Genomic DNA, 26,176 nt, shown 5'->3' with positions numbered 1-26,176 from the left:
AAACAAAACAGCTTGTGTTTTCTTATATATGAGTGCGTATTCTACATAACCAATAGCATGTATTATCGATTTTGTTTACACAGGCTTGCTAATTTGCTCATGAAAAGCAATACCCACGAAAAAATACCCATTTGGCCTTGCACTTGACAATCACATTGTGAACATACTTCGAATCTACACTTGTAGCTCAATCATTCATATTGAAAGTTGTTTGAAATGGCTAGCTATCACGTAAGAAGACGTCTTACCTTAGAAGAAATGAATAGGGGGGTTGGGATGCTGGAAGTAGGAGCGTCACAACGTCACGTGGCACGTCAGCTTGGCGTTTCACAGAGCGTTGTAGCCAGGATGTGGAGCCGTTACCAAATGCATGGTGATGTTATCCCCAGATACAGGGGAGGTCGGCAGAGGGCTACTACGCAGGCACAAGACCGTTTTATCGTGGTACAAGCCGAAGTCATCGCTTTATGAAGGCCACGGCCCTTCAAAATGACTTGCAGAATGCATCAGCGGTTCGGGCTTCAACTCAAACCATTCGAAACAGACTGCATAGTGTTGGCATGAAGGCGAGACGACCTGCCATTCGTATTCCATTGATGCGCAACCACATCCAGGCACGTCTCCAATGGGCACAATATCACATAACCTGGTCTTAAAATGACTGGATACCAGTCCTCTTTACAGACGAGTCTAGATTCTGTGTAGACTTTACAGATAGACGTGCCCGGGTGTGGAGAATAACCAATGAGCGATTCGCACCAGTATGCATCGCAGACCATGATCGTTATAGTGAGGGCTTCAGTATTGGTTTGGACTGGGATCAGCATGCAGGGGAAGACCGATCTGCATATCATTGATAACGGCACTATGACAGCTCAGAGATACGTAAGAGAGGTCTTGGATGTATACGTCCGCCCATATGCTGGTGCAATAGCCCAGTTTTCATTTAATGGGCGATAATGCCAGACCTCACAAAGCCATGGTGACCAATGAGTACCTCCAAGCTGAAACAATCGTCAGGATAGAGTGGCCTGCGAGGTCTCCGGACCTCAATCCCATAGAGCATGTCTTGGACATGCTTCAGGTTGCAATATCTGCACGCCCAGTCAAGCCTATCACAATCCAGGACCTACGACAAGCCCTTCCTAGAGGAATGGGTTCGAATCCCACAAGACAGCATCCGTGGGCTTATATGCAGCACGAGAAGGCGATGCCAATCAGTAATCAATGCCAATTGGAACCATACACGATATTGAAAAGATCCTTTCACTGTTTGAAGACTTTTACAATAATTTCAATTCTGACACACATGCACAAAAACATTCAAAAATCACCCCTAGCTAGATTCAGCCAGCATCACGCATCAATGATACTTCAATACATAAAAATAAAATCAAAAACACACATTCTAATATCAAAGCCTGCAAAATAACAAATTAAAATGAACGTAATCCAAAATTGAAGATTATGCGAAACAAAATAAAAAGTGATCCTTAGCAAATTTTGAGTAGAATATCTAGTTCTGAAAAACAAACCTGACACGCTATATTCGTTGGCTCTTTTGGAAATCGAACTCGTTACAGGTCACGGATTAAATGTTTGAGTCAAAAATCAGCTATGTAAATACAAGTTTAAGCAAATAATAAATGACGAATTAGTTAAGACACAACTACATTTTCTCATGTTACATTTGGCGTAGGCATATGTGAATAAACGAAAAGTGATGCCAAAGTGGATAAGAACCCGAGACTAATACGTGGTCCATAAAACTAGCTTTTAAAGTTTCTCACATTGAGTCCACAAGAGGGAATCCCATAATTATATATTTCTATTATAGCAAATATATAATAAAAAAACAAGAGCTGTCTCCATCGGAAGACATATGCCCTCGAAAAATGCTTTTTCGAAACTTAAACGCATATTTCGAAACCTAAACGTGGGCCCTTAGTTCAAGGTCAAGGTCAAAGGGCTCAAAATTGTGTGCGTATGGAAAGGCGTTGTCCATATACAAATGCATACCAAATATGAGGTTACATCTGAAGGGACATATAAGTTATGAGCAGTTTTCGAAACCTAAATGCAAAAGTGTGACGGACATACAGCCAGTCAGACAGACGGACGGACAGTGCGACTGCTATATGCAACCCTACCGGGGGCATAAAAAAATACTATGGGGTTCCCTACTGTGATTGAGTCTTGCTAGTTAGACCATCCTGACAATAAAAATGTGTGCACACATTAAGTGTATCATAATTTGAAAAAGCGAGCTTTAAATTATACAAATCAATCTGAAATTAACACAAGCTACAAGAGTCTGATTTGTTATAATCAGAAAAAAATAGTTAATGGCATTACAATTAACCCTTAAAACTAATACGAAGGTGGTTATTCACATTTTTTGCAAAAAAAAAATGCGTATCCAGGCTCCAGTGGGGATCGAACCCACGATCTCCTGTTTACTAGACAGGCGCTCTGCCACTGAGCCATGGAGCCGATGAACGCCGTGCATACAACCGGCCGCTATGAATTTCGAATAAGTAGTGAACATTACTTTAAGCCTACCGAAGTGAGCTGTCTTTCTACACAAAGATATCATAACCTGGTGAAAATTTACAAAGTGAGTTGTGAGGTGCGAGGCTAATGTTAATTGTGTTTGAAGACGTGTTTGAACAACCAGGTAACTTAATGTCTAAGTATAAGGCGCATTGTCAAAAAATTATTATCTACTAATTATGCTGTTGATGTACGGTGTGGTTTGGGATCCCTCGACCTATTGACGAGAAAATTAAAACGTATAGAGCTTAAACAAATTCATAATAACCCTACTTAATATTTAGACTATTAAGTTAAATAATTTTAATTGTTAACGCCAAAGTTTGGTCAACACTGTAATAGTGGTCAGTTATATAAACTGAATCAGTTTATGCATGTAATAACATCGTGTGGGAAATATGTTAATTGATTCTGATTTTTTTTTCAAACAAACATGCCTGGTTACAAAATTATATCATCTATTACCGTATATCATACACACATGGCCTGTCTTCTGAATACTTTATTTAATTAAAGAACCCTTATTAAATGGTTGATAATTTGTCTATATGTGCACAGATATTAGGTTGGAAATCGAACACAAAATAGTATACACATCAATCCGACACTATCAGAAGCTACCAGAGTGATATTCATTCGTATGAAAATCATTGATTGAATGTGAACGAACTATTTTAAACACTTCAAACGTTACAGGTTAATTTATAAAAAGAAAAATATGTAAAATTACTAGGCTCCAGTGGGGATCGAACCCACGATCTCCTGTTTACTAGACAGGCGCTCTGCCACTGAGCCATGGAGCCATGTAATGTGGCGAGCATTTGTCAGATATGAATGAAATCTTCAATATGTGTACCGGTAGAGAGCTTACTACACGTCATGCGTTTGATCTAAAGCGTCTGATCTATAAGGCGATATCATCATATGGCTGATGTTTATTTTTATTTAGGAAAATAACATCGTATACTGTGGCGAAGACGATATAGTGAGAAGTTTGATGTAAATAAGTGCATGGTGTATGTGTTTTCAATAAGTAGTATTTCTTTTTGTTCATTTTCATTTTCCGACAATGTGTATGCTTCGTTTACTGGTCAACGTGTATTTTCCGGATATAATTATTTTCCGGATGTTTTGAAATATTCTTTATTTTGTAACCTCTTTTCAAAGTTTGTCATACGCTTCTAAATAGCAAATGCATTTTTAAATAAATTGTGTGTGTGTGTGCAATGTATATAAATGAAAATGTTCGTAAACAATATAATGGGTACAGTTAAGTCCGGTAATCTTGCGCGTCCGGTAATCTTGCGCGTCCGGTAATCTTGCGCACTTCGCATTTGCGAATCTCGCAGACGACGAATAGTTTTCTTTAGTGATGAAAGATGGAATTTCACATTTTAAAGAATTAACGGATTTAAAAGTTACGTATTCCATGCAAAATTAAATTCGATCATTTCATTTAAACACCAGTTGCGTCATCCCTATACATCGTAAACACTGGCCTTCTTACGAAAAATTCAAAATGAATCACAAATTCCCTGCAGTCTTTAGCGTTTTCAAACTTTAAATTATGAATTCATATATCCAACGTGTAATTTATTATTCCATTGCACAATATCCGATCAGTTTTGGTATTTTTTGCCATAAAAATATATCGCATCAGACGACATAGTCATTATTTCCCGCCATTCTGTCAAACCAATTTTGGTATGATCTCCGCATGCGCAATGGCCTAGTTTTGATATTTTCTGTAAACTATGGAAGCATGATCGTGGTATCAAACCTGTTATGCATTTTTTTCACGCATATCGGTACTTTTTTTATTAATTGTACACTATTATTAGTGACTATATTATTTATTGATTTGTAGTGAACAAAAACTGCACTAGAAATCCACATTTAATTTTAATGGTTTTACAAACTGATTTTAAAAATATTTTTCTGCAATGCTTTTTGTCAATAATTGGACACCATATGTCTACAATTTTGGAAATTTTGCCTAAACGAGGTCATTATACAAAGTGCGCAAGATTACCGGACACTCTGATAGTTTGAAAATGAGGTGGGTCATGTTTGTTTTGAAATCAAATCGGACAGTTTTTTCACTAAATTAATTAGATATTTTGTGTTAATAAGCACATGAACTTATTATTTTCATAATAAATTTAGATATTTTGTTGCCAATTTATAAAAGAACATGTTTTTAAACCAATTGATCCTTAACTGCGCAAGATTACCGGACAGCATCGTATGCAAATAGTAATCACTACATAAATATTAAATAAGTGCTTCTAGTGGGATCTTTTCACGGTTTGGTAAATTGACAAAATTGAAAAAAGTTGTTTCAGATTCGCAAATTTTTGTTTTAGTTATGATATTTGTGAGGAAACAGTATTACTGAACATTTACCATAGTCCAATATAGCCATTATATGTATCTTTTGAAGAATTGAAAACCTAAAAATTATAAAGCGTTGCAACTGGAAACGATTGACTAATTTGGAGAGTTCTGCTGCACAGGTGGAAGTAACGTACCCAGGATAGTATTTTTTATATATATTTTTTTAGGAGCCCAATATATTCAAATAAATATATAAAATCATGTTTAATGAGAAAAAAATTGACAAAGAGCCATGAAAAAAATCCCCACCCTCTGATATTGGAATCATAACAAGGTCATTAACTAGGATTTATCATAGACCTGTCTTTGCGGCCCGCAAAAATGTCAAAAGTAGCTTTAATCAAAAGCATCCATTGATCCTCCTATGGGCAATTGGACAACCTTTCAAAAAAAGTTCACTTAAAAAAAATCTGTCCAGCCGTTAACTCACAGTCGGTCGATAACCAAGCAATATTTCCAGTCCGTATGTCAACCCGAATAAATCTTCGACAGACTTTCAAACAATATTTTTGAGTTTTTGCCCCTTAATGGATAGCTCGCGTCCTATTCCTTTGAAACAACGAAGTGTGTCAAATAATGCATTAAATTAAATAATCATTAAAAAAAATATATATACTTTTTTGTTCTATCACGTGCCATATTTCAAAACTATAGTTGTGCATACATGGGTACCTGCTGTGGGTGTTTTTGTTCAGTGGAAACTAGGAGATAAAATGTTGGTATCAAAGAAATTGTATTTATGCTGAAATTAAAAGTTAAGAGCTGGTGTTACATGTCTTAATATTAATTGGCACCAACTTGGAATTGAACACTAATTACTGAACCAAATATCTATATACTTGGAGTTGAAACCATAATGGAATACCCACACTGTTGAGACTGGAGTTGTTATATTAAACTGACTTGGAGTTGCATTCGAAATGTTTATCTGTTACTGGATCCAAGGAGTTTACACTTGAAGTTTAACGCTGATTACTGATCCATATATCTGTATACTTGGAGTTGAAACCATAATGACATACCCACACTGTTGAGACTGGAGTTGTTATATTTAACTGACTGGAGTTGCTTTCAAAATTGTAATCATTCACTGGAACTGAGTTGGAGTTGAACACTGGAATTTAACAATGGAGATTGATATACCTATATACTTGGAGAACGATAAGCATTATGGTTACCATGGTAACCATCAACTAATGCACAGAAATAATCGGCTTTCAATTTGATTTGGTCTCCCCACTCATTCCTTCCCGCGAAACCCTTAATTTTCCTTAGCAAGGTAATCATGCTATTATACAGCATTGCAGTTTACCTATATATTTTTCAAAGGTCAGATAGCTTAATTGGTAGAGCAACCCAGGCCGATATCAGTAGATGGCTCATGGGTGGTTTCAGGGTTCGAATCCCGATCTGACCTTCGTAGGTAAACTTGTGGTTGCAAGGCTGGCAACTGATAGTGTTACAATCAGTTTGGGGCAGGATTTTGGGCTAACAGTTCAGTTCATCAGGTCATATGAAACACTTTAATATGGTCGTTTGTTGTTTAATTGCTGATTTACATAATAATTAAAAGTTCATTTCCTTCTTTTTGATACCAGTCTTTACGAACTCTACGTTCTTCTGCTAGGAAGCACCTTTAATAATTTTATTCAAAAATTATCTTTATTACAGTTTTTTGTTAGTTTCTTTTAATAAACATTGATTGAGCTTGTTATGAGGCTTTGCCTTACATGTATTTCATATTATGGCTATAGTAAAACCTTGTTAACACTTTGGAGGCCACATTTATTTTCCGATCTTCATGAAACTTGGTCGGAAGATTTGTCCCAATGATATCTTGGATGAGTTTGAAAATGGTTTCGGTTGCTTAAAAAACATGACCACCAGGGGGCATTGGGCTACACAAAACAGGTCAGTTTCTTTCCTCTCAGGTGAGCGACTTTGGGCCTTTCAGACCCTCTTGTTTTTAAATGCTCAAAACAAAAACACGGCAAAAAACGTTTTCATACTGAAAGTAGAAGTCTTCAATTGATGATTCAATCTATCTTATGGAGGTTCCAGAGATAGTCTATGTAGCACTACTTATTGATAAGACAAGAGATCTAGAGATAGTCTATGTAGCACTACTTGTTGATAAGACAAGAGATCTAGAGATAGTCTATGTAGCACTACTTGTTGATAAGACAAGAGATCTAGAGATAGTTGATGTATAAATTAGCACATCTACAACTTCGGAATATTCAGCGGTGACTTGTCCATAGAAAAAACACATTATCGTAAACTGTAAACGTTTTTGAAACTTTGATTAATATCATTAATCTGCAAGTCCACAATATCACGTGCTTTTTTTAGAATGAGCTAATAAATTATTGAGGTTTATGGATGGCAAATTCGGACAAACATTGTTGCAATGAGTCATGTGATTGTAGATTGTGTATAAAACTGGTACTTTTAAGGCAAAAGATAATTCATGGTTTAACAGGAAATGATAATAATATGTGGCAATTTAAGGTCGCACAATTCAGTTTTTTAAATTCTTTAATTGGGTTTCAATCATTGAGGGTCTGCTTCCAAAAATTAAATCATATCATGAATATGCAAGCATATTTTTATACAAACCTACCTGCAAATGTCAAGCAGAACTAATCAATACACCCAGTCAGGTAGTTGTAAAAAGGCCGATCTTTTCTGATTTCAGGTCTAGCAGATCAAGATGGACAGATATCTAATAATGCTGTTTGTTTCTCTGGAACAAGAGAAAGCCATAAAGCAGTTATTCCAAGACCAAGGTTGGAAATATGAAAAACCAGGTATATACTTTTAAAATGTTAAATCAAAACGCTGATGTATCCAGGCCTTGAAAAATCAACTCAACCACTCGAATTTGCGAGTGAAGTTGACGGTCGGTTGAGTAAAAATTGTTAAATACTTGACCTACTGGGCTAGTGTTTTTTTTTGGGTTGAGAAATATAAATTCAGTTCCAGAACTCCTGTCACATCGATACAAATTGCAAACTTATTTTCAAATGAACAAAAAATAGGTTTTGTACACAAAGAAACTGCACTTTCGTTTGGCAATGTAAATGACATCAAGGGCACAGTAAAACTAATTCTCGAAATCAGCTCGTTTCTAAGATGTCAGTGTTCTTAGCTAATCATTACTAGTGAAAAACACAGTTAAATATATGTGTATTTTTTATGCAGGGCGAGAAGGTTAAAGTGAAAGGCGAGTGGATTGTCAGGCTCGCCCTGCAGGGTGAGTGGCTCTGGAATTTTTTTTCAAGGCCTGGTATCAGAAAATTTTATTAAAGATGGATATTCAAGAAAATCAATTAATTGACATTGATTCTATGTTTATCTAACCATTTAATTGTTTCATTTGATCACACCATGCATTATTATTCTTCAACCAAATTCAGACTACTTTTCCCGGAAACGAGGATATATCATTACTCTCATTAATGCATTAATCATTCATAAGTTCACCAGTCATTAATTGATTCAAATTCTATAGTCTAAATATTAACAAATGTAAGAATATTGCCACAATGATTCTAATGCAATATGCTGACAGCGTAGCTCCAGACTGACCATTTGTGTAGTCTGTAAGGGGCTACCCTGTCCGCTAAAATGTGCAGGCTTGTATGCTATACTGCACAGACTTGTCTGGAGCTTCCCTGGTCACATACTGCACATAGGACCTATTTGCGTATTACATTGCTCTTGTATGCTTTCTGTCTAAAATGTATCATAATTATGACTTCGCATTACTACGATTAAAAATATACCTGGTAATACTTACATGATTTTGCTAAATGTTTTGGTACAAATCTGTTTATGTCTCCTCCATGGTTGTTGGTAGATTTACAGACTACAACAGATAGGCTAGGGCCTCTGGATGGTCCATGTAACTGTGAAGCTGATGGGGATGTGAATGTGTTGTACAGAACTCAACAACCTACATGGGCAACCAGAAAAAAGACCTCTATCAAAATAGAACCCACTCATCCAGTTCATTACGTGAAACCAAAGCTTTCACCTTGCAAAAGGTAATAAGGGTGCAGAATCAACGAGGTTTTCAGGGTTTACACATGGGCTGGACAGAATATAATCACACCGTTTAAAACTTAATTTTTGCAAATATCTCAAGTTATTGAAATACATTTGCAAAAATATGAAGTGCATAAAAGACAGTTGTTCTTGCAGTTTGTGCCGATGTCTTACGGTTTAAAAATAAATCCTTGAATAAGTCTGAAATCATTGACAAAATTTCATGTTCCGTGAAACATAACCGTGTAGTACAAATGGAATTTTGAACAAGAACACAGGCTTATTAAATAAAGTAATTCTGATGTATTTTAGATCCCCACAAGCAGCATAAAAACCTGTTTTTTATTCACTAGTTGAAATTCTTACGAAAAATTGTTTACAAAAGTTATTTGAAATAAAGCACCATTAACCATGGTGTTTAATTCCATTAAAGTTTAAAAGGGGAACAGCACAAAGTCACGTGATCCTGCACCATGTAAATGTTGTAATCTATTTCTCTTAACGTGTTGAATTCCTCTTTGCATATTAACTTTATTTTCTGTAGTCATATATATTTGGCATCAGACTAAAAATGCATTTGTAAGATTCCCCTCCAAATAAACGAGGGGGTATACAAGGGTAACCATGTCAGGCTGTGGTTATTGGTGTCCATGTTGCAACCAAGAGGTCGGGGGTTTGATTTCCAATGTTGAAAAGGTCTTCAGATATCCCCAAAAGACACCAATACTACCCAAGCTTTCGTTGTCATTGAGCTAAAATAAATAGGTTTAAACTAAAGGGTTAATATTTGGTGTGTCAAATTGTACTGTGCTTCTCTACAAACTTTGTTCAAATAATGGCCCCGGGATCAAAACTGGCCACACCCCAGCCTGAGGGTTTTTTATTAGCTCGGCTGTTTTCGGAGAAAACCGAGGTATTGTCATAGCCAGCTCGTTGTGTCATGTCGTCCATCGTCTGCCTCGTGCTTAAACCTTAACATTTTGTAAAGGTCTTGAACATTGGCTCTAAAATCAAAGTGCTTCCACTAACAACATTGAAACTTAATATGTAGCTGCACCTTGATGAGTTCTACATGCCACGCCCATTTTTGGGTCTCTAGGTCAAAGGTCAAGGTCACTGTTACCTCTAAAAAATAAAAAAATCTGACAAGCTTTCATTTATTCAAAACTGCACCTGAAGCCGAGCGTTGGCACCTGTTATGCGGTGCTCTTGTTCTTGCTACATAATACTTAAAATAGGATCATATGGTGGGGGGGGGGCGGGGTTTTCATCACACCTGTGACAAGGCGTAGTTATTAAAATTTCAGAATTTTTAAATTCATTTAACATTGTTACATAACAAATCTCATATAAAGTTATTGTGAGTAAATTTTAACTCGGTTGATTTATTTAACTTAATTATTCTCATAACTTTATGAAATAACAAACGTTATTCTATTTGCTTAAACTTTAAAAGGTTGGACAATGTTTATATTTTCTCATTTAAGGAAATCCCAACAGCAAGAGTCTGTGATTGAGAACATTGACAAAGGTGCTGATACCACAGATGATGGTGATGATGATGACGACTTTGTTGATCAGCCAATTGTTACTGATACTGTTAGCCTAACAGACTATGGTTTGTTGCTTTCTGTATTTTCAGGATAAAATTTGAAATATTTTAAATAAAATATCGGAAACAAAAACTTGTCTCATTTTCGATAATGAAAGTCTCCTTATTTATAACTATGTATATGCTAAACTTTATTTGCAAAGTAATATTATACTTATTGTCCCCTACCGGTGAAACCGGAGGGGACTTATGGTTTGCGCTCTGTATGTCTGTCTGTGAGTCTGTCACACTTTTCTGAATCCTGCGATAACTTTAAACGTTCTTCATATTTTTTTATGAAACTTGAAACATGGACTGATGTCAATATGGAGATTATGCATGTCATTTCATTATGTTCCTACGTCAAGAATTCTGGTTGCTATGGCAACAAATAGACAAGAAATATTGCTGAAAATATTGGATCCTACAATAACTTTAAAAGTTCTTAATATTTTTTCATGAAACTTGAAATATGGATAGATGGCAATATGGAGATTATGCACGTCATTTCATTTTGTTCCAACGTCAAGAATTCTGGTTTCTATGGCAACAAATAGACAAGAAATATTGCTGAAAATGGTGGAGTTTCACCGGTAGGGGACTATATTGCTTGACAATAGTCTTGTTTTTATCTTAAATGTGTGTAATATAGCTTATCAAGGATTTTCATAGGCTACTTTTTGTTTGACTGGCAATTTGTAAGTTATGCTATTTTGGCTGCAATAGCATTATGAAATAAAGTGACATCTTGCAATAACTAAATAAACTTTCAATTTTTATCATGACATTTAAAAAATTATTAATTTTCTTTGCTAATTTAAACGTTTGTGATAAAAAAGATCTGATTCAAATAATTTTATGCAATGATTTATTAAATTTATTCAGGACATTTGCAGAACTCTGGCTAACAAAATTTCTAAACTGGTTAAAAGCAAATGTAATGAAATGACTTGTGTAGGGTCCTGTATAAAACAGTTAATTTTTTCATTGTCATAAATATGATGTGTACAAAATGAATCTTAAAATTACTTATTTCATTTTACTTTTGTTTACTTAACTACCTACGATAGTCTTCCATGCAACCTTGAAAGTAGTTGCATTCTATTTATAGTTATAACACAACTATATCAATAGGTTTTTTTTCAATACACTTGTCTCAATCTTTATTGTTGAGTTAATACCTGCGTCCTCATTTATTCACAGAAAATCCAGTGGAAGCAGTTATATCAGATATGCAACCTGTTACTGTTAAAGCTGATGGGACAGACTGTAGCCCTGCCGACCAACCTGTGGTGAGTCCTTGCCCGAACATATCTCAGTTTTTTTATGAGTCGAGTTCTGAGAAAACTGGGCATAATGCATGTGCGTAAAGTGTCATCCCAGATTAGCCTGTGCAGTCTGCACAGGCTAATCAGGGACGACACTTTCCGCTTTTTTGACATTTTTCTTTAAAATGAAGTCTCATAGCAAAAATCCATTTTAGGCAGAAGGTGTCGTCCCTAATTAGCCTGTGCGAATTGCACAGGCTAATCTGGGACAACACTTTACGCACATGCATTAAGCCCAGTTTTCTCAGAATGCGACTCTTATATAAACATTATGGCAGACCTTAGTCAGTTACCTCCCCTTATTACACACTAGAAAACAGGTAGGTCATAATAGTTGCTTAACTTGATTATAATTAGCTTGGCTGTTTTCTGAGAAAACCCAAGGTATTGTCTTTACCAGCTCGTCCGCCGTCTGTGTCGTGCTAAAACCTTAACATTGGCTCTAAAATCATAGTGCTTCCATCTACAACTTTGGAACTTCATATCTAGCAGCACCTTGATGCAGAGCGTTGGCACCCGCTATGCCGTGCTCTTGTTGTAAATCCTGATGCGCTTCATAGTGCATAATTATTAACACATCTACATCTTGTTTTGTTTATCTAATATTACCATTACATATATTTTGATGTGAAACATGTCACAGGGTTTTCATTGGCTATAGTTTGTTAGTTACTACACTTGGCTGAAATGAAATTCCAACATCTAGTGACATCACGTAATCTAAACAACTTTATGGATTTATCACATTGTTAACATGAAATATTAATTTCCTGTGCTGATTTAAAACCATGTGATATAAAGATCTGACTCTCGATATCATTTGATGCCATGATTTATTAAATTCTGCCAGAAAAATGTGTTATTAAGATGGCTGAGGGCTAGACAACTACATGTAACAAACTTCTTGAACTTGTAAAATAAAATATGGTATGGAATGACAGTGTTAGATCCTGTGAATACGCTTCTGCTAAGAGTCCTAATAAGGTATAAATAAGGTACAGAAAGGCCATCTGAACACGAATGATGTTTATTCAGCTAATAATTATTTTGATCATTTAATATAAATTAAATATGTTTAAGCAAAAAAAGCTTTGCCTTACCCTTTTAGGCCCTAGATTGTGCTTATCTAATATTATATATACATACATTTTTAGCTCATTCTATTTAAAAAAAAATAAATATGAGCTATTGTCATCACCTTGGCGTCGGCGTCGGCGTTGGCGTCCAGTTAGGTTTGCGTTTAGGTCCACTTTTCTCAGAAAGTATCATTGCTATTGCATTCAAACTTGGTACACTTACTAACTATCATGAGAGGACTGGGCAGGCAAAGTTAGATAACTCTGGCATTCATTTTGACAGAATTATGTGCCCTTTTTATACTTAGAAAATTGAAAATTTTGGTTAAGTTTTGCGTTTAGGTCCACTTTTCTCAGAAAGTATCAATGCTGTTGCATTCAAACTTGGTACACTTACTTTCTATCATGAGGGGACTAGGCAGGCAAAGTTAGATAACTCTGGCGTGCATTTTGACAAAATTATGTGCCCTTTTTATACTTAGAAAATTGCAAATTTTGGTTAAGTTTTATGTTTAGGTCCATTTTATTCCTTAAGTATCAAAGCTATTGCTTTCATACTTGCAACACTTACTATCATAAGGGGACTGTGCAGGCAAAGTAATGTAACTCTGACTGGCATTTTGACAGAATTATGTGCCCTTTTTATACTTGGAAAATTGAAAATTTGTTAAAGTTTTGTGTTTAGGTCCACTTTATTCCTACAGTATCAAAGCTATTGCTTTCATACTTGCAACACTTATTAACTATCATAAGGGGACTGTGCAGGCAAAGTTATGTAACTCTGACTGGCATTTGGACGGAATTATGGGCCCTTTATACTTAGAAAATTGAAAATTTGTTTAAGTTTTGTGTTTTGGTCCACTTTACCCCTAAAGTATCAAAGATATTGCTTTCATACTTGGAACACTCGCAAACTATCATAAGAGTACAGTAAAAGGACAAGTTGCATAACTCTGGTTGTCATCTTTACGGAATTTTACTTCTGAAGTATCAAGGCTATTGCTTTCAAACTTCAAATACTTTCATGCTATCATGAGGTTACTATACCTGGCAAGTTGAATTTTACCTTGACCTTTAAATGACCTTGACTCTCGAGGTCAAATTATTAAATTTTGCTAAAATTGCCATAACTTCTTTATTTATGATTAGATTTGATTGATACTTTGACAAAACTACTCTTACCTGACATACCACAATAGACTCCACCCAAACCATCCCCCATGCCCTTCCCCCCTCCCCCTCCCCCCCCCCCCGAATTCCCCCCCCCCCCTCGAATCCCCCCTAATTTTTTTGTTATCATCTCACAAATGACCACCACACCCTCACACTATACCCCCCCCCCGCATCCCACCCCCCCCACCCCACCCCCCCGCAATTTTTTTTTTAAATGGTTAAAAATCCCCAATATTTTTTTTTATGTTTGAAATACCGTCCAATTATCGCACCCAAGAATCCCCCCCACCCCCCTCCCCCCACCCGAATCCCCCCCTATTTTTTTTTTTTTTTTTTAAGATCATCTCACAAATGACCACCATACCCTCACACTATACCCCCCCCCCCCCCCACCCCACCCCCAGCCCCCCCCCCCCCCCCAATTTTTTTTTTTTTTTTTTTTTGAAACGGTTAAAAAACACAAATATTAATTTTTATTATTTTATATTTGAAATACTGTCCAACCATCGTACCCCCCCCCCCCTCCCCCCCGAATTTTATATATTTTTTTCCCATTTTTGGAAAATAATGTAATATGTCCACACCCCCACACTATACACCCCTCTTCACTCCACCCCTCCCTCCTTTGTGATTGAAAATGAGAGTCCCTTCACCTTTAAAAAGAAAATAGATGAGCGGTCTGCACCCGCAAGGCGGTGCTCTTGTTGTCTGTACCAGTCATTCCTTTGTCTGTACCTGTGTGGTCCTCAAGAAATTAAAAACTTGCAAATAATTTTTTATTTTTTTTGTACAATAACCCATTTGATGATTTTTAGTTACATTAAACAAAAACTTCTATTTGTCACTTGTAAGTTTTTACCTTTTTAGGTTGAAAACACAGAAGCAGATGTAGCAGAAGTGTCGCAAAAGTCTTCGGTGCATGGGTCATTGCTTAAGATCGAATCATATCAACAAGCATGGCCAAGTTGCTGCTCTGAAGCCACAGCAAGCTTTGAACAAAGCATTTCTGATCAGGAGATCGACGAAATCGACGAAGAAATGGAAGGAGACTTTGAAAGCACTGATAACACTTACAACCTCACTTGTCATGAAGGGAGAGATACTCCAGTCAAGAAGGCATCCAAGTCATTTAAGGAAGTGAAGTCTTCGGTTCGGCCGAGAAAAAGGATGTACCAGTGTGACAAGTGTGAGGTTTCAGTGTCGTACTTGGAGTCCCTGAAGATGCATGAAGAAGTGTTCCATGGGGTTGTGTACCAAGGTGAGAAGGCGGATCAGTGTGAAGTGTGTGAAATGAGGTTTCACACCCGCCATCACTTAGACCTCCATGTGAAAGTTAACCATGATAACGGTGTTGTGAATAATCAAGAAAAATCTTACCGTTGTGAGATGTGTAAAAGATCCTTTGAGACTATAGCTGGCTTAGAAGAACATTTAAATACACACAAAGGGCAAATGTTTATTTGTAGTATTTGTGGACAGTATTTCAGTCGCTCTTACTCTTTGAAACTACACAAAAAATCTGTACATTTGGGTCTGAAAAGTACGAAAATATCCGACAAAATGCTTCCAAAACGATACTTCTGTAATTTCTGTGGTCACGGGTTCAAGAGATCTCAAAATCTTGAAGATCACATAGCCGTAAAGCATGACAGGTCATTGCTGAAGTATTCATGTGACCAGTGTCCAGAACGGTTTGTTCGTCCGCACAGCCTCGAATACCATGTTAACAGAGTGCATAACAAAAAAAGGCCGTATCAATGTAAGAATTGTAAGCGAGACTTCTACTCAAAGGTTGCCATGTCCAAACACGTAGTGATGTGTACAAAAAATGAAAGCGAGCAGTTTGCGTGTGAGGAATGCGGACAGCTTTTCAAAACATCTCAGAACTTAAACATGCACAGAGAAGCTATGCATTCTAAGAATCTTCTAACCTGTGAGTGTGGAACTGTTGTACGCTGGAGGTCTTCCATGGCCAAGCACCTAAGAAAATGTCGACTCAATCCAGAAAACTCTGATATAAATGCAAAGGCAGGATTAAAACAAAATCAATCAAAAAATAGCTTTGTGTTGAATGATGTAAATGCTCAGTTAAGGGACACTGTTCTGCATGAATTCACATTCAAAAGCATGTCAAATACATCAAATTTTAATGATACTTCTGGTGGAACAAGTTCAGAACTTGGTGTGTCTGAAACAGTTGTGGAAGAATTACCGGCAGACATTGTAGCTGATGTAGGCCATCTGGAGACCATAGCTGTAAAACAAGCTGATGGCTCAAATGTGTTTTACATGATTCTGCAGAAGTAAATTCTTGGGAACCCTAAAATTGAAAATTAAGTTTTTAATTACTGTTTTAATGATAGCACTAGGCTGATGGCGACAAATCATGTTGAACCATGTTTCTTAAAACAAATGTGTCAATGTTGGGATGTGCCATCTTGTCTATTTTTATGTCCCCAAGTCTATACGGGGGGACATATTGTTTTTGCCTTGTCTGTTGGTTTGTGTCAAACTTTAACATTTGCCATAACTTTTGCAATATGAAAGATAGCAACTTGATATTTGGCATGCATGTGTATCTCATGGAGCTACACATTTTGAGCGGTAAAAGGTCAAAGGTCAAATTTTGCAATATTGAAGATAGCAACTTGATATTTGGCATGCATGTGTATCTCATGGGGCTGCACATTTTGAATTGTGAAAGGTCAAGGTCATTTTTCAAGGTTAAATTTCAAGTACAAAGGTAAAATATATGGGGGGGACATAGTGTTTCACAAACACATCTTATTAATGACTGTAATTGACTGGAATATTTACTATATTTTAATTATATTTCTCTAATTTAAATCCCTTGATATCAATTGTACTCTGATTTTATTCTTAGCTAACTAGGTCAAATACTATGTCACCAGATAGTCTTTGAAAATACATAGCATTTTCTTGTGAAGTTTAGGAAAACTTTGTGTAAATCTTAAGTTCTCAAGTGTCTGTTGATTGTTGCAATAAGTAAATACGTATGTTATACGGGTGATTATTTTGTATTGGAGCATATAATTAAAGTAATATAATTATGAAGTTTCTTCGATTTGTGTCATGTCTGCACAGAATAATGGGGTTATCCCTAATGTGTACACGTCTTTTGAACACGAGTTAATTTTTAAGTGTTTGAGAAAAAAATATTTAAAATGTTATAAAACTTATTTGATTTTCTAGTATCCATTCTTCTGCTCTTGCTGAGCTATTGTCACCATATTTACGGCTTCCATTGTGTGTCCTGTGTCTATTAGCTTGTTATCCGACTAGAGGCCACATTTTTCTTGATTAAACTTGCTCAAAATGATTATCTTGTCAATAGCCAGGCCGAGTTTGAGTATGGGTAGCATGCATCCCAACAAAAGGTCACCAGGTCAAATCTTATAAAAACCTTGTTGTCACTCTACAGGCCACATTTATGACTTAATCTTGATGTTTATTTTGACAATATCTGGGCAGAGTTAGAATTTGGGTCACCCTTATAAAGTCTGTCCGCTACCTTTAACCCTTAGATATGTATTTGAAAGCATTGGTAGTCCCTTAGAAGTTAAATTTAAGACTAGAAGTTTTAAGTTTTAAAAGCTTCATTTCCAACCCTTAGATACTGGTGAGCAGCAAAAGAATAAAACATGAACAGACTGCGAGTTACTCGTACACTGTTCTTGTTTTATGCTGTTTGCGCATAGCCATTTACGCTTTGCTTCTATTGAAATCCTTTTCTAGTCCAACTTTTAGGCAGACTTTCAACAAAGTTTGAAGTCCTGGTTTTAATTTTGTGATACATACGGTACATGGACGGTGTTGAACAGGTCGTTTTAGCTTCATAACTTTCCTTCACATTTACCAATCTTGATTAAACTTTGGATTAATTTTGTTCACAATCATTGGACAGCCTGTTATGCGAGGGAATTCAAGAGTTCAAAGGTCAAAATGGCCATAAATAATAATGGCACAAAAACTCTAAAAAATCGCCATAAATTAAGATTCTCTTGTAGATTATGTTTTATGTAGATTTACAGTAGTCGTGTCAAATCGTATTGTCTACTATGTAATGCAATACTATTAGATTTATAAGATTTCATGTTATTTCTGGAGATGACAATATTTTATTGCATATACATGATACAACAAACACAGCAATATACAATTAAGAACACACGCGGACACATACACGCACTGCTATTTTTATGCCCCCTTTCGAAGAAGAGGGGGTATATTGCTTTGCTCATGTCGGTCGGTCTGTCGGTCTGTCCACCAGGTGGTTGTCAGATGATAACTCAAGAACGCTTGGGCCTAGGATCATGAAACTTCATAGGTACATTGATCATGACTCGCAGATGACCCCTTTTGATTTTGAGGTCACTAGGTCAAAGTTCAAGGTCACGGTGACCCGAAATATTAAAATGATTTCGGGATGATAACTCAAGAACGCATACGCCTAGGATCATGAAACTTCATGGGTAGATTGATCATGACTCGCAGATGACCCCTTTTGATTTTGAGGTCACTAGGTCAAAGGTCACGGTGACCCGAAATAGTAAAATGGTTTCCGGATGATAACTCAAGAACGCATACGCCTAGGATCATGAAACTTCATGGGTAGATTGATCATGACTCGCAGATGACCCCTATTGATTTTGAGGTCACTAGGTCAAAGGTCAAGGTCACGGTGACCCGAAATAGTAAAATTGTTTTCGGATGATAACTCAAGAACGCATACGCCTAGGATCATGAAACTTCATAGGTAGATTGATCATGACTCGAAGATGACCCCTATTGATTTTGAGGTCACAAGGTCAAAGGTCACGGTGACCCGAAATAATAAAATGATTTTCGGATGATAACTCAAGAGCGCTTTTGCCTAGGATCATGACACTTCATAGGTACATTGATCATGACTCGCAGATGACCCCTATTTATTTTCAGGTCACTAGGTCAAAGGTCAAGGTCACAGTGACAAAAAACGTACTCACACAATGGCTGCCACTACAACGGACAGCCCATATGGGGGGCATGCATGTTTTACAAACAGCCCTTGTTTGTTACATACATAGACACACCCACCGAAAATAGGCCATTATGGCTGTCCAAACTTTCATTTTCGTGCTTTAGACGGCCAAAGCATGGCAGCTGTTAATTCATACTAAATAGTTCTTATTAATTTTCTTGTTTTGCTTGGTAACAGTAGCGGCAATCTAGCTTGCACTAAGTTGCCACAATGTACGGGTTGTTTTTTTTAATAATGAAAAAGTTACGCACACATGTATACACACACGAACATACAAGCATGCGCGGGAGCACGCATATACGCATAGACAAGAATCTTAAACAATAAATACTCCTAAAATTGTTCCAAAAATTATGGCTAATATAAATGCACTATTTATTCTGCCTAAAGCTGCAGATAGCTAACCAGTCCATGAAATAATGACGAGAGGTGTGTAAACTTCATCACTGTTTATTCGATGGAAACGGTAAAAACTACTTTAGCAAGTGATATTGGTACGAGAAAACGTTTATAATTCCAGGTACGAAATGCATGGTTACGAAACAAGAAATGAAACTCTTAAGAATCTAAGAAGTTAACCATATATAATACAGAGAATGCGCATTATATCATCAAAGAATCATATAAGAACTAGCAAAATACAATTTAATTACAACGTGGTGGGTTACAAAAGGCATCTAAGGCCACAAAACTACAATAGCCAAATCACTATACAATCGTAGGTTTAACACAACCATTATTTATGTAACAGCACACTCGCGTATATCCCCACCTGATATTTTTAGAAATATCACTAAATTTCATAAACAATAGTCTTTGTAAAAAGACCATCAGCTATGAACTAGGTAAGCGTAAAGAATCTATTCAAAATCAAATACAAATTCTGTGCAACCCAAAATAAACATTATACACATCATCAAACAAAATTATTAAAAACAATTCATAAAGCTTTATATTATGTATAACAGAAAGAATTTGTCTCAAGGAAAAATGACTTCACAAATGAATCAGTTTATCATGTAATACAATCTTCACACTATTTTACAAGGTAATCTATTAATGTCTGCAATATTTTAGTCAACAAAATCTAATCAACAGACAGGAGCAGTAGGAGTTCAGTTACTGGACGTGTAAGGGTAATGCTTTCTACTTGTCTTGAATATTGTACTTGTACTTTTCAAACCTTTTCATCATCGCTAGCGAATGCATTGACTATTACAGCTATATTGTCTCTGAGAAGTACACTATCTTCTTCTTTGAGATTAGCACATTCATTTGTCCATTTACGTCTACATTGCAATGTTTGCACATACTCGTTTTGCCAACGTTTCCAGAATCTATCTGCCAATGCTTGAACGAACTTCCACTGTACCCTAGGATCAACTCTGTCTGTTGTACTCATATTGAGCTTTGGAGGGCCTATTTTCTGTGTTACCAAGATTGAAGGAGTGAGTATTTCAGGGCACTCTGGGTCAGATGAGATTGCAACAAGTGGACGCGAGTTAATAATTGCACAAACTTCAGCCATCAATGTTGTTAGTATCTTGTGTGTCAGGTGTTTATTATCCAACAATATGAAATTCAAAATGTTCCTTGTTACACCAATCATCCTCTCCCACACACCTCCCATATGTGAAGCGTGTGGAGGGTTAAAGATCCATATAGCTCCTTTTTCTCTCATGAATTTCTTGACAGCTGCATCTTCAACATTTATAGTACTGATACCGAGTTCACTTGCACTTCCTACAAAGTTGGTACCTCTGAGCGGAAAAATCTCACCTCACCTCTCAGAGCAATAAATCTTCTAAGAGCATTAATAAACGCTGAAGAACTTAGTGAATCCACTACCTCTATGTGGACAGCCCTGGTGGTTATGCAGGTGAATAGTATTGCCCAGCGTGTACTATTGGCTTGACCTCCTCTTGTATTACGCGACAAAACTTCCCAAGGGCCAAAGGTATCAACTCCAACTGCAGAAAATGGAGGACTAGGTACCAAAAGATCAGAGGGCAGTATAGAGCAAAGGCAGATTTGCAAGCAAAATTGTTGCTGCTATGTGCGAGGAAGGAATTAGAGGCTGCAGAAGCAGAATTGGAGGCCCTTGGAAATAGTGAAATAGTGTCGCCCCCAAGAAGTTTAGAGGAGATGGAGATGGTAAGGAAGAGAACAGCCCAGTTCTCTATAGCCAAATAAGGAAAACTGCCCCCCCCCCCGGCAGCCATGTTTTTTAACTGACCGGAACCATTTTCAAACTCAACTCTCATATCAAGGAAACAAATGTTCTGACCAAATTTCATGAAAATTGGGCCAAAAATGTGACTTCTAGAGTGTTCACATGTTTTCACTATATACATATAGAGACAAATGCCCCGGCCAATGGCGGCCATGTTTTTTCACCGATCTGGACCATTTTCGAACTCGTCTGAGATTGTTTACAAGGTTTCTCTATAGCCAAATAAGGAAAACTGCCCCCCCCCCCCCTGGCAGCCATGTTATTCAACTGACCAGAACCATTTTCGAACTCAACTCTCATATCAAGGAAACAAATGTTCTGACCAAATTTCATGAAAATTGGGCCCAAAATGTGACTTCGAGAGTGTTCACATGTTTTCACTATGTACATATAGAGACAAATGCCCCGCCCACTGGCGGCCATGTTTTTTCACCGATCTGGACCATTTTCAAACTCGTCTGAGATATCAATAAAACCAATGTTTTGACCGACTTTCATGATGATTGGGCAAAAATTGTGACTTCTAGAGTGTTTACAAGGTTTCTCTATTGCCAAATAAGGAAAACTGCCCCCCCCATGTTTTTTAACTGACCGGAACCATTTTCAAACTCATCTCTCATATCAAGGAAACAAATGTTCTGACCAAATTTCATGAAAATTGGGCCAAAAATGTGACTTCTACAGTGTTCACATGTTTTCACTATATACATATAGAGAAAAATGCCCCGCCCACTGGCAGCCATATTTTTTCACTGATCTGGACCATTTTCGAACTCGTCAGTGATATCAATAAAACCAATGTTTTGACCAACTTCCCCTGATGATTAGGCAAAAATTGTGACTTCTAGAGTGTTTACAAGGTTTCTCTATAGCCAAATAAGGAAAACTGCCTCGCCCACTGGCGGCCATGTTTTTCAACGGACCGGAACCACTTTTAAACTGGACCAACATATCATTAAGGCAAACATTTTGACAAAGTTACATGAAGATTGGGCATGAAATGTGACTTCTACAGTGTTTACAAGGTTTTTCTTTTATTTGACCTAGTGACCTAGTTTTTGACCCAGCATGACCCAGTTTCGAACTTGATCGAGATATCATTGGGACAAATCTTCTGACCAAGTTTCATGAAGATCTGTCATGAAATGTGGCCTCTAGAGTGTTTACAAAATGTGGACGACGGAGGGACGGAAGACGGACAAAGACCGGTCACAAAAGCTCACCTGAACAATCAGGTGAGCTAAAAAGATAAACATGACAACGAGCACACCTACTTGAAAAATGACAATTAAAATATGCAGTTATAACACAAAAGGCTTAGCATCATCAGCAAAACGTTCCATTCTGTTTCAATGGCTTAAAGAAAACAAATTCAATATATGCTTTCTTCAAGAATTACATTGCAATGCAGAGGTAGATAACGCTACTTGGGGTAATGGTTTATAGACTTTATAAAATATCATCAAATTGTAAAAAGCATACCTGTTGAATGGAAACATAGACTAAAAGAAGACGATATTATTTATACCACACCGCAATACAAGCTTAACGAAATAACAGAAAATACAAAAGTTTGCAAAATGGTATATTAATCACTTATACTAAAACAAAAACCAGAAGTGTTCAAACAATTTGATAAATGGAAAGAAACTCTGAATAATCAAAACATTAACCAAAGAACCATCTTTAACCAACCAATCAAATTAACTATTGACACCAAACTTAGAAACTTCCAATATAAATACCTCATGCACATTTTACCAAACAATTCTTTCCTCCATAAATGCAATCTCGTTTCATCAACATTATGTGATTTTTGTAATATGCACACAGAAACGAATATTCACTTTTTCTGGGATTGACATCCTATTCAAAAGTTTTGGATGGATATAAAAAACTTTATTTAAGACAAGTTGGAAAGGTTAGAGAACTTGGAGCTAAATTATGCAACTATATCATTTTGTAATTTGACACTAGCTGATGCTAACAATTCACATGTCATTAACTTCATAATATTGTTGGCTAAATATTTTATCTTTAAATGCAAACAGGAGAAAACAACACCAATAGTAGAAATTTGTGTACCATTTTTTAATACTTTAATTTAACTCGAGGAATTAATCGCAACCACACAAAACAAACTACATATATTTAATACTCACTGGGCGCATTTTTTGCCCAATTAATACACCTACCCTAAAAACATCTTTACACATTCTCAATTAAATAAGAACACCTACCTTAAAGCAACAAACACCCCTTTTTTCTTTCTTTTTTGTATATTTGTATTAAAACCTTTATTGACCTGTGTTACATTACACCATTTTTGCAAACTTTTAAATATTGTTTGAAACTAATTCAAACATATTCATTTCACACCAACTTTTGTCTTCACAGATGCTATGTATCACAACTAAATATAAAAAACTTTGTGAAACATTTTGCTCAATGTATGTATTTTCTTGTAATATTTTATAGGCAAAATACACATGCTTTATCTACAGCATAGTCTTCAAAAATGCTATGCACCATTATATAGTAATACATTGTGAAACAAACATTCTAAATGTGTGTATATTTGACATATTATGTATTATGTTATATGCTAGGTGTATTATGTTTACGAAGGAAATAAAAAATGGAATTTAAAAAAACAAACGTTGGATTCAGACAGTTTGCATGGAGATGATCTAGCTAAGGTATTTGGATTCAGACAGTTTGCATGGAGATGATCTAGCTAAGGTATTTGGATTCAGACAGTTTGCATGGAGATGATCTAGCTAAGGTATTTGGATTCAGACAGTTTGCATGGAGATGATCTAGCTAAGGTATTTGGATGCAGACAGTTGCATGGAGATGATCTAGCTAAGGTATTTGGATTCAGACAGTTTGCATGGAGATGATCTAGCTAAGGTATTTGGATTCAGACAGTTTGCATGGAGATGATCTAGCTAAGGTATTTGGATTCAGACAGTTTGCATGGAGATGATCTAGCTAAGGTATTTGGATTCAGACAGTTTGCATGGAGATGATCTAGCTAAGGTATTTGGATTCAGACAGTTTGCATGGAGATGATCTAGCTAAGGTATTTGGATTCAGACAGTTTGCATGGAGATGATCTAGCTAAGGTATTTGGATTCAGACAGTTTGCATGGAGATGATCTAGCTAAGGTATTTGGATTCAGACAGTTTGCATGGAGATGATCTAGCTAAGGTATTTGGATTCAGACAGTTTGCATGGAGATGATCTAGCTAAGGTATTTGGATTCAGACAATTTGCATGGAGATGATCTTGCTAAGGGAGATGATCTAGCTAAGGTATTTGGATTCAGACAATTTGCATGGAGATGATCTTGCTAAGGGAGATGATCTAGCTAAGGTATTTGGATTCAGACAATTTGCATGGAGATGATCTAGCTAAGGTATTTGGATTCAGACAATTTGCATGGAGATGATCTTGCTAAGGGAGATGATCTAGCTAAGGTATTTGGATTCAGACAATTTGCATGGAGATGATCTAGCTAAGGTATTTGGATTCAGACAATTTGCATGGAGATGATCTTGCTAAGGGAGATGATCTAGCTAAGGTATTTGGATTCAGACAATTTGCATGGAGATGATCTTGCTAAGGGAGATGATCTAGCTAAGGTATTTGGATTCAGACAATTTGCATGGACATGATCTTGCTAAGGGAGATGATCTAGCTAAGGTATTTGGATTCAGACAATTTGCATGGAGATGATCTTGCTAAGGGAGATGATCTAGCTAAGGTATTTGGATTCAGACAATTTGCATGGAGATGATCTTGCTAAGGGAGATGATCTAGCTAAGGTATTTGGAGCATGTAAGGGCATGGTCAATCTTACTAAAAATTTAAAAAACAGTTTCAGCTTAATCACTTCAGTATGTTATGTTAGCATTATAAATAGCCAAAAGTCTATTAATAAAATATCTAATTGGCTACTTTAATCTGATATTGCTTCGAATATTTTTTTAATTTAATAATACACGCATTTTCAGTTTCTGGGTAACTTACTCAAAAGTGCATTTGAGTTATTTAGGCAGATTTCTTAGACTACTTAGATTAAATTGGCACATTGCAATAAAATATTGTGTGTATGTTGCTTACATGAATCCCAAACTTAAAATTGTTTTTGGCCAGCAGGGTCAAGGTTACTGATACCTAATATATTAGGACTAGATATTGTCAAAAAAATGAATTAACATTCTGACTTATTTCATTAAGATTGATTGAAAAATTCTGCCTCTAAAAGTGGTTACAATATATAAGTTGATGACTAACCACACGCAAGAAGATGAACACCGGACTTGGGGGTTACCATAATAGCTCACCAATAGCACCTCTTGCCCGGGTGAGCTAAACATATTGTTATTTCATAAAAAAAGGCCATTACTAAGATTAGTTCAAAACACAAAGAGAACCAAAATACCCAATTGCTCAATCTCACATGCTGATGATGAAAGCTTCATCACTTAAGACATTTTAGTTACTGAGTTGAATGCAACAAAGTTATCTGATGGACTAACAACGGTAATGCTACATGCACATAACTCTTTGGTTGTGGCTTATAAACAAACAATAATAAACTGCCTTTTTTTAAAGGCTGTTGATCTGTTAGCCCACATTTCAATGTTGAACAAATGGGAGCCCACAGTACAATAATTAGTACTGTCTTCACCTCAAGGATTGATAACTTTAAAGTGTACAGTAAC

General features: G+C 36.4%; 1 protein-coding gene and 2 non-coding genes across 10 annotated transcripts; 1 reads left to right on the top strand and 2 right to left on the bottom strand.

The window, feature by feature from the left end:
- Window positions 1–2,421: 2,421 nt before the first annotated feature.
- On the bottom strand, window positions 2,422–2,493 carry Trnat-agu (transfer RNA threonine (anticodon AGU)). Its single transcript has one exon. It is a non-coding gene; the product is annotated as a tRNA-Thr (tRNA).
- A 791-nt stretch (window positions 2,494–3,284) lies between these two features.
- Trnat-agu (transfer RNA threonine (anticodon AGU)) lies at window positions 3,285–3,356 on the bottom strand. The gene has a single exon. It is a non-coding gene; the product is annotated as a tRNA-Thr (tRNA).
- Window positions 3,357–3,446: 90 nt separating this feature from the next.
- LOC127856291 (zinc finger protein 286A-like) lies at window positions 3,447–16,593 on the top strand. 8 transcript variants are annotated; one of them, XM_052392399.1, is made up of 7 exons: window positions 3,447–3,552; window positions 7,649–7,760; window positions 8,155–8,206; window positions 8,813–8,999; window positions 10,488–10,618; window positions 11,795–11,883; window positions 15,036–16,593. In XM_052392399.1, the coding sequence occupies exons 2-7, from the start codon at window positions 7,749–7,751 to the stop codon at window positions 16,473–16,475; spliced, it is 1,911 nt and encodes a 636-aa protein (XP_052248359.1). In that variant the 5' UTR covers window positions 3,447–3,552; window positions 7,649–7,748; the 3' UTR covers window positions 16,476–16,593. The 8 variants fall into 8 exon arrangements, with proteins under 8 accessions (XP_052248359.1, XP_052248355.1, XP_052248358.1 ...); XM_052392398.1 differs by having other exon boundaries at window positions 3,454–3,569; XM_052392400.1 differs by having other exon boundaries at window positions 3,455–3,538.
- The last annotated feature ends 9,583 nt before the right edge of the window (window positions 16,594–26,176 follow it).

Source organism: Dreissena polymorpha, chromosome 13 (assembly GCF_020536995.1).
Source record: "Dreissena polymorpha isolate Duluth1 chromosome 13, UMN_Dpol_1.0, whole genome shotgun sequence".
Taxonomy (NCBI): Eukaryota; Metazoa; Mollusca; class Bivalvia; order Myida; family Dreissenidae; genus Dreissena; species Dreissena polymorpha.
Note: the sequence above shows the minus strand (reverse complement) of the source record. Positions and strands in the feature narration are given on the sequence as shown.

Bases quoted from the DNA above. Each gene is read 5' to 3' on its own strand.
- LOC127856291 (XM_052392395.1), top strand. From the start codon at position 7,664: ATGGACAGATATCTAATAATGCTGTTTGTTTCTCTGGAACAAGAGAAA. The intron at 7,761-8,812 runs GTATATACTTTT...GGTTGTTGGTAG, and splicing joins TTGGAAATATGAAAAACCAG to ATTTACAGACTACAACAGAT. The intron at 9,000-10,487 runs GTAATAAGGGTG...TTCTCATTTAAG, and splicing joins AAGCTTTCACCTTGCAAAAG to GAAATCCCAACAGCAAGAGT.